The following is a 12,435-nucleotide window of genomic DNA, read 5'->3' as shown; positions in this document are numbered from 1 at the left end:
TACAGAAATTGGGTGTACAGTCTCCAAAAAAACCGACGAGTCAAGTTATCATGGATTAGGCTTGATCTGAACATGTTTTGTTTTGATGATACTTACAGACTGCACGATATGGTGGGGTTAAAGGATATCCATTCGCTTCACACCAACCAACGGGGAAAATGTCCATTGATTCTACATCGACAATGTATTCAGGAACAGATTTCTTAGCGCCTGGAATACAATTGATTAGATGATAAAGCAATTCCCAAACAAAAAAGTTAACCTGCTGCATTTTTTTTTAAGTAAAGTTTATTAGTCACATGTACGGCTTAACATCGCAATGAAGTTACTGTGAAATTGCCCCAGTCGTTACGCTCTAGGGCCTGTTTGGGCCAATGCACCTAATTAGCACGCCTTTCAGAAGGTAGGAGAAAACCAGAGCACCTGGAGGAAACCCACACAGACACGGGGAGAAGGTGCACACTCCCCACAGACAGTGACCCATGCCGGGAATCGAACCTGGGACCCTGGCACTTGATAGAATACTTCATGACAAAAAAATAGGAGCAGCTATTTTAGATTTACAACTTTAGGGTCCGATTATGCAAAATGTTAGAAAGATCAAACACGCTTAGGGATGTTAGGTTAACTTAAATGCATGTTTTCCATCCGATATTGTCCCTCGTCAAAAAACCCTGCACAGGTACATAAGAACATAAGAAATAGGAGCAGGAGTAGGCCATCTAGCCCTTCGAGCCTGCCCCGCCATTCAATAAGATCATGGCTGATCTGTTGTGGCTCAGTTCCACTTTCCCGCCCTCTCCCCATAACCCTTAATCCCCTCTCTTATCAAGAACCCATCAACCCGCTTCTTAAAAATATTTAGCGAGGCAGCCTCCACCACTTCAACGGGCAGAGAATTCCAGAGATTCACCACCCTTTGAGTGAAGAAGTTCCTCCTCAACTCCGTTCTAAACCGCCTCCCCTTTATCTTGAGGCTGTGCCCCCTAGTCCTACTGTCTTTTTTGAGCAGGAAGAGTCTCTCCACCTCTATCCTATCCATCCCATTCATCATCTTATACGTCTCAATGAGATCTCCCCTCATTCTTCTAAACTCTGATGAAGGAACAGTGCTCAGAAAAGTTTGTGATTCCAAATAAACCTTTTTGGACTTTACCCCGGTGTTGTGAGACTTCTTACTGTGTCTACCCCAGTCCACTGCCGGTATCTCCACATCAAAAAAAAAACCTAAATACAGTTTCAGCCACCCCCCCCATGAAAACAGTAAATCAGAAGGATGAATGGAAGATATTTGTCCAATGTCTTTCTTTACTTCCTTTGGTTTATGCATGAATTTGAGAAAACCCCTACAATTTACTTCCTTTGCAGTTTTTAATTATGTTTGTTACAATGTGCTGTCGAACAATGAAATTATAGCGGGTTAGTGGAGAGAAATAGGATAATTGGACTATTAAATCTGTGATGATTTTTTTCCCCCAATGAGCAATGGGGCCTAGTCTCACACCCCTGCTTAATTTTCACACTTTTCATTTCTCTTCAAGCAATTATTACCTTAATTTTTAAGAATGCTTGGACTTTGCTTCAACAATGTTAAGTGGCAGAGAATGCTCCATTCTGACCATCTTGTTAAAAGGAGTTTTTTAAAAACTTGCACATTTGGGCAGCAGGTTAGCACTGCTGCATCACAGCACCAGGGACCTGGGTGACTGTGTGGAATCTGCACTTTCTCCGCACGAGTGTCTGGGTTTCCTCCGGGTGCTCTGGTTTCTTCCCACAGTCCAAAGATGTGCAGGTTAGATGCATTGGCTGTGCTACATTGCCCTTCAGTGTCCTGGGGTGTGTGGGTTAGAGGGATTAGCAGAGTAAATATGTGGGATTATGGGGATGGGTGGGATTCTTGTTGGTGCAGACTCAATGGGCTGAATGGCCTCCTTCTGCACTGTAGGGATTCTATGATTTACAATCTATTTCAACAGATTTAGTTTAGAATGGAGTTGAGGAGTAACTTCTTCACTCAAAGGGTGGTGAATCTCTGGAATTCTCTGCCAGTTGAAGTGGTTTAAGTGGTTTATTTAAGACGCGGGTTGATAGGTTTTTGATAGGGAAGGGGATTAAGGGTTATGGGGAGAGGGCGGGAATATGGAACTGAGACACGACAAATCAGCCATGATCTTATTGAATGGTGGGGCAGGCTCAAGGGGCTAGATGGCCTACTCCTGCTCCTATTTTCTTATGTTCTTTTTCTTATGTTCTTAGATCAATTTGGATGGTTTTAAATGCAAGTTGTCATAAAAGTTGCTGTCATGAATCTATGGTAAAGTCATCATAGTCCCAGATGACCACTAGCAGCTTTCTCCTTTGTGGGGGAGGGCTGACTGGTGGTGATTTAATCTGAGGGTCACTTCAGGCGAGGGTTGAGAAGGCAGGGCCTTCAGGAATAACATCAATTATGTTATTCATGAATAACATAATTGATTAACAACAATTATTGCCGTTGCTCTGAATCACTAATCAACTATCCAACCAACAATCGGTTCCCCTCAATATACACAATTAATAAAGTATTATAACGATTCCGTTAGCTAGATTACATTTTAAACTACTACATCTATATAAAATCTAATACAGAAACACAGAACACCAGAGAAGAACAATGTCACGTAAAACAAAAAAAAATCAAAATTCACAAAAAATGGAAGTGTAGTACATGCGATCGTGAAACGCTCAGGATCTGTGCTGCAAGATGGACTGAATGGCCTCCTTCTGCACTGTAGGATTCTATGAAGTACAATTGGTACCTCTTTCTGTATGTATACATGGAGAAATGGTTACCAATCCTTGAGGGTTTACTGCATTGTTTGTGAAAATGGAAAAAATACTCAACAAAAAATATTCTTAAAAAATACTCCATGGAGAAATGTTACAAGTTATTGTTTCAGCAGCAACTCTGCTGTTATGTACACAACGTGAGGTAAAACTCTCAGTAAAACACACTGCTGTTTGTCACAGTAAGTCAGGCTCAGGCTACATACAGATTGTATTAAGTCTCAAACACTGGGAGTCCTGGTACAACAAGTAAAATTATTTACACGGGAGTAAAAGGAAAGTAAATACCTGCCACTAAAATAAGCTGTGATATCAATGGAAGAGAGATCTGATTGAATAGATGAGATTTATAGCATGTGAAAGTTCATATTTTTATTTACTAAAACAAACAAAAGCATTTAATTGTATTTTGAAATGCCTGACAGGTACTAAACGTTTGACCCACATTCCACTTTAATGATCAAAATGAACGTTATATTACTATTGGGGAGGTGTGACGGATGAAAACACGAAGATGCTTCATTTCATTTCTACACCCTCCACTGCAATGCTTCGTAATCCAAATTGAGGGGAGATGGTCTTGTAATGATAATGTCACTGGATTAATAATCTAGAGTCCCAGACTAATGCTCGGGCGCCACAAGTTCAAATCCCACCACGGCAGCTAGTGGACATCAAATTCAATTAATAAATGTGGAATTAGTGACGGGTGGCCACAAAACCAGCCCAGTTACGTGATGGCAAGGGCACAGGATGTAGGCTGGGTGAGGGGGATTTCAGTGTCCATCACAGAGAGTGGTTCAGCAACATACAACTGACCAAGTAGTAAAAGGCATAGATTGGATATGTGGCCGATGCTGAGGGAAACAAGAGGGGAAACCCCTACTTGACCTCATCCTCACCAAACTATCTGCTGCAGATGCACCTGTCCTTTACTGTATTGGTAAAGTTCTGCCTTCATATTGAGGATTCCCTTCATTTGCAGCCAACAGGACATTCCCCTCAGCATATCTATAGCCACAGAGATTTCTACACTGCCTGCCTAGTCCTCTTGCTCTGCCTGGTGGTCACCCACTCCCTTCCTGCTGGCGTCTGAACTTGTGCTGTGACCATCTCTCTCTGCGTGCTACTCACAATAATCTCCATCTCGCGGATGCTCCAGTGTCCCCAGGTGCCGCTCCAGCTCTGAAACACAGGTTTCCAGGTGCTGAAGCTGGAGACATCCTCCGCACACCTGGGAACTGGAATCCAAGTATATTACATCTACTGGTTCCCCTTTATCTATCCTTCTTGTTACTACCACAAAGAATTCTAATAAATCTGTCATGCATGATTTCCCCTTCGTAAAGCCATGTGATAGCTTGTGGTTATAAAAGGCCGAGTGAGCAAAAATTCAGGTCAATAAAAGTGATGAGCGAGACAGCGAGAGAGAGAGAAGATGAAAATTCAAGGAAATAAGGGCAATGAAAGGGAATGAGAGACCAGGGAATAAAAGCAGTGAGAGAAAGAGCAGGAGTTTGGGTGTCCAGATCACCAACAGGCTGTCCTGGTCCCCTCATGCTGACACTATAGCTAAGAAAGCTCACCAATACCTCTATTTTCTCAGAAGATTAAAGAAATTTGGCATGTCAGCTACAACTTTCACCAATTTTTAAGATGCACCATAGAAATCATTCTTTCTGGTTGTATCACAGCTCGGTATGGCTCTGCCCAAGACTGCAAGAAACTACAAAAGCTCGTGAATGTAGCCCAATCCATCACGCACACCAACCTCCCATCCACTGACTGTGTCTATACTTCCCGCTGTCTCGGAAAAGCAGCCACATAATTAAGAAGGTCACGCACCCTGGACATTCTCTCTTCCACCTTCTTCCGTCAGGAAAAAGATACAAAAGTCTAAGGTTACGTACCAACCAACTCAATAACAGCTTCTTCCCTACTGCTGTCAGGCTTTTGAATGGACTTACATTGCAATTAGGTGATCTTTCTCTACACCCTAGCCATGACTGCAACACTACATTCAGCACTTTTTCGTTTCCTTCTCTATGAACGGTATGTTTTGTCTGTATAGTGCATAAGAAATAATACTTTTCACTGTTCTTTAATACATGTGACAATAATAAATCAAATCAAAGAAACAAAGCGAGAGTTTGGGATTCTCTCCGATTAGCCTTGGATTTCCCAGCACACTTGGACAATTGCCACAGCACACCCCCTGCGCCGGGGCGTACCGGGTGGGAGCTGCTGATCTCTGAGATACACCGCAGCAACTCACCAAGATTTATTTGGCAGCAACCTGTGACCTTTACCACGCGGAAGGACAAGGTCAGCCAGTGCGCGTGAACACCGAGTTCCCCTCCCTCTATACGGCATCCTGACTTGGAAAGGTAATCGCCGTGCCTTCACTGTCACTGGGTTCAAACGCTGGAACCCCCTTCCCATCCGCACTGTTGGTGAACCAACGCCATTCTGTCTGCAGTGATGAAAGGTGGTGACTCACCACCGCTTTCTCAAGGGCTCTTAAAAAGACTGGCTGAGCCAGCAATGTCCACAGCCCACAAAAGAATACGTTTCAAAAATTACCAAACATTTCTGCAACAAAAATAAACTCAGCCTCTGAGTTTCCCTTTCACATTCCCAAGCATAAATGCAGGTGCCCGATTTTCTCTGCAGTTAAAAGGAGTTTCCCACCTACAAGTCCAGCACCAGCACTAGGTGTCCAGATACTGAAGTGACTAGAATTTTTAAGCTCTTGTTTTCTGTCAGTGACTGGTACTCGGTGAGGAAAAAAAGCATTTTATGGTGTGTTTGGACGGAATGTACTTCTCTTTTGGGAGTTTAAAAAGTAGAGATGATCAGCCATGATTGTTTATAACTTGAGAAATCTTGCGTACAATTAAACTTGCAACAAGATGTTTTAGCTGATAAGATACTGAAACTTGAAGTGTATAAAATATGTATGAAATAATCGAGAATTACAACAAGGCATCATTAATCATAGAATTCTACAGTGCAGAAGGAAGCCATTTGACACATTGAGTCTTCACCAACTACAATCACACCCAGGCCCTATCCCCATAACCCCACGCACTTACCTGAGCTAGTCCTCCTGGCACTAAGGGAGCATGGCCAATCCACCTAACCCGCATATATTTGGACTGTGGGAGGACACCAGAGCACCCGGAGGAAACCCACGCAGACACATGGAGAATATGCAGACTCCACAGAGAGTGACCCAGGTTAGGAACTGAACCCGATTCCCTGGTGCTGTGAGACAGCACTGCTAACCACTGTACCATCATGCTGCCCATCTGTCAGTTTAATCTCGTAGTTAGCACTGCTGCCTCACAGCACCAGGGGCCTGGGTTCGATTCCTGGCTTGGGTCACTATCTGTGCAAAGTCTGCACATTCACCCTGTATCTGTGTGGGATTCCTCCGGTTGCTCTGGTTTCCTGCCACAGTCCGAAAGACGTGGTGGTTAACGTGCATTGGCCGTGCTAAATTCTCCCTCAGTGTACCCAAACAGGTGCCAGAGTGTGGATTTTCACAGTAACTTCATTGCAGTGTTAATATAAACCTACTTGTGACTAATAAATAAAACTTTAACTATGTTTAATCTCATTAGGTTAACCTCATCCTCATTAGGTTAACCTCACCCCACTAATATAAGCAGTAGTATCAATCACATGCCACAAAGACCACTCCACAAGACCAAAGCTCTAGGGCAGCATTGTATGACCTTTCTCATCTGAAAACCGGAAAATCCCACCCGAGGCCAATGGACCTTCCCACTGTCTGCTCTTCGCCCGCTCCAATTCGTGTGGCGGACGGGACAGTAAAATCCCGGGGCACATGTTTTATAACATCTTTCCGGTATAAAGCCTTTCCAAGAGCAACAGAATCTACAGCAGACTAACAGCACTGCCATTTGTCCATACTGAATTCATATTAAGAATTAATAATTGTGAGGCAATATTTGAACAGATCATTTGTGGTGTATAACAGTGGCGGCACATCAGCAGATTGAGATAGTATTTTAAACCAGGAGCCAAAAGCTCAAACGGTATATCCACATAGCATTGTGTGACGTGCCTGAAATGTACTTTGATCTCTGTTCTTCAAGATAATAAACTGGACAACTTTGTGAAGGGTGATTTCAATGCAGTTCTAATATGATTGTGTTTCATATTTTGGCCAATGAAGGAAATTATAGTAGATATCAGAAGATGATCTTTTATTGTTTTATAAATCACTGGTTAGATCTGAGCTGAAGTACTGTTTCCAATCTAGCGCATCAAACATTAGGAAGAATATCAAGACCTTGCAAAAATTGCAGTGTTTCAACAGACCAAGACCAGAAATGAAGAGGCACTGGAGAAGCTGCAATTTCTTTCCTTCAGCGCAAAGAAGGTTAAGTCAGATTTAATAGATACGTCCCAAATTATGCAAGGCTTCATTTCCACGGGTAGCAGCACTGATAACCTGAGGCCACAGATTTAAGATAAATCGGCACAAGGAACAGGAGAGATGAGGAGAGTTTTATACTGTGAGCTACAACAAATTGAAGGACTGTGCCTGGAAGCAAAGGAAAAGCAGATTCAATAGTAGCTATCTAAAAGATAATGGAGGGAGGGGGGCTGCGGCTCTCGGGGCTGAGACAGGAGGAAAGGGGATTGGGTCTGATATCGGTGAGGGGTTTAGGACCAGATTTTTGATTTGATTTATTATTACCACATGGTTTAGTATATATAGTGAAAAGTATTCTTTCTTGCATGCTATACAGACAAAGCATACTGTTCATAGGGAAGGAAAGGAGAGAGTGCAGAATGTAGTGTTACAGTCATAGCTAGGGTATAGAGAAAGTTCAACTTAGTGCAAGGTCCTTTCAGAGGTCTGATGGCAGCAGGGAAGAAGCTGTTCTCGAGTCAGTTGGTATGTGACCTCAGACTTTTGCATCTTTTTCCCAATGGAAGAAGGTGGAGGAGAGAATGTCCAGGGTGCATGGGGTCCTTAATTATACTAGCTGCTTTTCCGAGGTAGTGTGGACACAGTCAATGAATGGGAAGCTGGCTTGCGTGATGGATTGGGCTTCGTTCACAACTCTTTGCAGTTTCTTGCAGTTTTGGGCAGAATTGGAGCTATACCAAACTGTGATACAATCAGAAAGAAATTGGAGGGAGGGGGTAGCTTGAAGGTCTCTGGAGGAAGTTTGTTGGGATAGGGAGGAGGGGTCCTGATTGTGGGGGGCTCCTCAGGAAAGCACCTGAATCCAGCAGGGAGGTGTTGAGAAAGCTGCTGAGCCCCCTGTGGCTCGAGAAACCTGGCGGATAGTTAATTACAAAGCTGCACGGGCTAGGAGGCGTGTAACTTCATTATCATATTCCTCCTTGGGCCTGGTTGGGCAGCAAGCCATTTTCCAGCTCGAGTTAAAGCAGGAATTGAATGGGTAGGCGGGATTGGATTGGGAAACAGATGCATTTCCCCCCGACCCAAACTTAACTGTTCATTTAATTAAAAATTCAGCCCCAAGTATTGGACATAGCGTTGACCCTTGGGGGAAGAAAAATACAGCACGGCAACAGGCCTCTCAGATTGTCACAACTATTCCCCTCCTGAAGATCCTGGAAATCTTCAAAGGAAGAGAATTCTGACGTAAGACCATAAGATGTAGGAGCAGAGTTAGGCCATTTGGCCCATCGGATTTGCTCCACCATTCACTGAGATCATGACAGCTCAGATAGGATAACGAGTGCTGGCCTTGCCAGCGGAATCCACATCCACAAATGAATCAAAAATGTCATCCTCATCACTTGCCTTCCCATCAATCTTTGTCTCATCTGCAAATTTGACAATGTGGCATTCATATTCCCTTATCCAGGTCATTACACTTCTGAAAGGTGTGCTGGTTAGGCGCATTGGTCATGCTAAATTCTCCCTAAGTGTTCCCGAACAGGCACCAGAGTGTGGCGACTAGGGGATTTTCACAGTAACTTCATTGCAGTGACAATGTAAGCCTAATTGTGACACTAAGAAATGAACTTTAAACCTTAACATTTTTAACTTTATAACTGGGTGGAATTTTCCAGTCCCGCCCGCTGCGGGAACATAGCGGATAGGACAGAAAATCTGGCAGACCATGTGAAGGTCTGTTGACCTAGGATGGGAATTCTGGTCATGGGATGCAGATGGCTGGAAAATCTCACCCATTGTAAATAATTATCGCCCAGCATTGATCCGTGAGACACTGCACTAGTTACAGGTTGCCATCCTGAAATTACCCCTCTGATCACAATTCCCTGTTTCCTATTAGATAGCCAATCCTCTCTCCAAGCTATTAACACAATAGGTTCTTAGTTTATTAAGTAGCCTTTTGTGTGGTACCTTATTGTAACGATGCACACTATCAGACTTCATCATGAACACAAAGAATATTGACTAATAAGGAAAAACTGTATAGATGCTAGCAGCACCATCCCCTCCTCCCCAATTGCCCAGAGCAGCCCACTGACTGCCCCAGTCCCTCGTATCTTCAGACTTTATTTTGCCCGAGGTAGGACCCTCCCCTGGGGGTGATTACCCACTCTCAGTCCCAACTGGTCCCTCAAGCCAGGTGACTCTCTTCTGCTGTGCTGCCCGTAAAAGGGACAATCAACACATATCAGTGCACTTTGGAAATCTAAGTATATTAGATCTACTGGTTCCTCTTTATCTATCCTGCTCCATCTCAAAGAATTCTAACACATTTGTCAAGCATGTTCCCCCTCCATGCACTCATATTAACTCTGCTTGATTATATTATGAATTTCTAAACACTCTGCTATTGCATTCTTTATAATGGACTCCAACATTTACCCAATGTCAGATGTCAAGGAATGTCACCTAATGAAGGAGCAGTGCTCTGAAAGCTCGGGATTCCAAATAAACCTATTGGACTTTAACCTGGTGTTATGAGACTTCTTGCAAGGAATTGTGAAGGAACTGTCCAGCTTCAAACTGGTCAAAGCTATCCAGGAAGCATCAAAGCGATCAAGGAACTAGTCCAATAATATTAGGTGAGTTGGCATGGAGGGGATAAGGACAAAGGGCAGTGGGTAGGGGGCAAGGGTTGGCACTGTTGGCAGAGGGGTTATGGGTCGGTGGAGAAATGGATTGACACAAGTTTGCGTGAGGATTGGAGGAATTTTGTAGTTTTATTAGCTTTTGTTTATGTAGACAATGTTGGGGCACAGAGCAGGCCTTGCCCGCCTCTACACCCGATAGCCAGCACATTTGTTCTGGGGTCACCCATCCTGTTTCAGCCCCCTCCCCAGGCTGACAATTCGACCCGTGAGCGGACATTCTTAAAGGTCAGGTTCACTCAGTCGGGAAATGTCTTGACTCGGGGATGAGAATCTGGGCCCAAGTGTCTGGGAATGACACCTTCCAAATGTCATTCAATCTCAGATGCAGACCATTCACATTTAAATTTTATATTTTTAACAACTTGGACAATTAAGAGTTTTATTTTGTTTGGAAAACAAAATTGTGCCTTCAACCTATTTAATTCACATTGATTTAATCACTGAAGAAGAGCTCCAGTTGAAATAGAAATGATACTAACATGAATATAGTCCCTTTTAGATTACCAGAGCTCTTAGAAATCATCATCTATTTCTGGTCATTGTTGCAGAGGCAAACAGTAAATATTTTAGAATGATTCAACCGCAAACTTAAAAAAAAATCCAAGTGACAAGAAGAGTGGGAAAGTTATTGACTGCATGTTATTGATAAAATGTTAGATAAGGAAGTTTCTTTTGTGTCAACAATGTGACCATTGCCTGAGCTCACATTGCTAGTCCCAAATGTCAGGCTGCAATATCTACTATTGCTTTGGGTGGCTAACTCTCCCCACCCAATTCTACAATAATTATAGATAGCCAACTGAAAGCACAACTTCCGTCCTCTGTTCCAAGATAGTGTCAGTAACTCTTCTGCTCGTTGTCGCTAACACATTTTGAATTTTCAACCCACTTCTTGGTCATTAAGTGACACTGGGTGCAGTTTTCCCAGTGTTGGATCAGGTGAGAAAATCCGTGTGAAACTCGCTGGTTTCAAAGGCGCCTTTTTGCAATGGATTTCACACCCTCCCTCACACTGCGACTGGGACTCCTCCCCCAAGGATTGGAGCACCACCCACCACAATGTCAACATCGAGGCACCCATGCTCTCACTCGTAAGCATCAGGACATTTGTCTCCCCCCCATTCTTACCACATGAGGGAAACCCTCCCATCCCAATGGAGGAGGGTAGCTGAGAGCCCCCTGGCCACCACCCCCTTGGCATTGCCAGGGGGGGCAATGTCCAGCCTTGTCTCCCAACCCCAGGAGACTACAGACACCTCTGTGTCTCTGGCTGGTCATCACAATTAGTTTTCATTTTTGAAAACCTGCAGTGATCTGCGCTGGTGTAATGTCACAATCCTGGGGAGGCAATGGGCAGTGGGGGTGGTGGAGGAATGTGTCATGGACGGAAGCTAATCTGTCAAGGCCAGTAACTGCATTTAAATTCAGGGTGGCATGGTCGTGGGCGGCACGGTGGCACAGTGGTTAGCAGTGCTGCCTCACAGCGCCAGGGACCCAGGTTCAATTCCCGGCTTGGGACACCATCGGTGCAGAGTCTGCACGTTCTTCCCATGTCTGCATGGGTTTCCTCCCACAGTCCAAAAAATGTGCTGGTTAGGTGCATTGGCCATGCTAAATTCTCCCTCAGTGTAGCTGAACAGGCACCGGAGTGTGGCGACTAGGGGATTTTCACAGTGACTTCACTGCAGTGTTAATGTAAGCCTACTCATGACACTAATCAATAATATAAAAATAAAAATAAATGAGATGGAAATCAGGCTCACGCCCAGATGCAAACTGAGATCTTGAAAACTTAAATCCAGTTTCTGGCCACTTGTGAAATTTAGTGGCTATTACAAGGTTTCTGCTTATGGTGAAAGGGGTTGCCTAATCATGGCCTGTGCCTCTATTGTGCTTTTGCAACTTATCGATCTTAAGCCTTGATTTTAAGAGAACCCCACCTTTGTCAGAATAGAAACCGGGTTAGGTTAAAACTACAAAGCAATTTTCTTGTCTCTGCGATCTGCTAAATTCAGTAAAGCTTGCATTGTATCTATTGGAATTGTGTCTACAGTACCATAAATTGCAACACAGACGTCAACCATTAAAAGCCTCCAATTTCCTTCCAAACACCAGGGTCCACCTACATGCCGAGTATAAAATGTCAACTGCTGTTGTTGCAATGGAGGTTTACTCCTAGGCTTGACTCCACCCAGAGTTAAAATCAGGGCTATTGATTTTTTATGTAACTATATCACAGCCTCCATTCTCACCTGAGACAGCACCTCTAGAGTTGCTGTTTGTGGAATAGGATGCTCAAATCAAATGAAAATCGGAAATAAGTTCCATTTGCTTTTCCCTCTCATTGACTTTGAATCTCATCAGTGCAGCTGGAATTTATAATTAACTAAGCCTGAAAATTAGACTGGCCCTTTTCAAGTTTAAAGCATTTCTGCACCTGTAACGAATGCATAAAGAGTCTTAAGTCAACGTTGCATTAGTCCTGAA

The 12,435-nt window shown here is 43.7% G+C and overlaps 1 protein-coding gene across 4 annotated transcripts in view; it reads right to left on the bottom strand.

Moving 5' to 3' along the window:
• sfmbt2 (Scm like with four mbt domains 2) overlaps positions 1 to 12,435 on the bottom strand; it is a 192,442-nt gene that overhangs the window by 48,451 nt on the left and 131,556 nt on the right. For all 4 annotated transcript variants that reach the window (XM_080207712.1, XM_080207714.1, XM_080207715.1 and 1 more), the window contains exon 12: positions 97 to 210. In XM_080207712.1, coding sequence (XP_080063838.1) covers positions 97 to 210 — 114 coding nt within the window. The remainder of the gene's footprint in view (positions 1 to 96; positions 211 to 12,435) is intronic.

The sequence above is a fragment of the Carcharhinus amblyrhynchos genome, chromosome 19 (genome assembly GCF_965287045.1).
Source record: "Carcharhinus amblyrhynchos chromosome 19, sCarAmb.v2.hapA, whole genome shotgun sequence".
NCBI classification, from domain to species: Eukaryota; Metazoa; Chordata; class Chondrichthyes; order Carcharhiniformes; family Carcharhinidae; genus Carcharhinus; species Carcharhinus amblyrhynchos.
The sequence above is the reverse complement of the archived record's forward strand: the minus strand, read 5'-3'. Positions and strand labels throughout refer to the sequence as shown.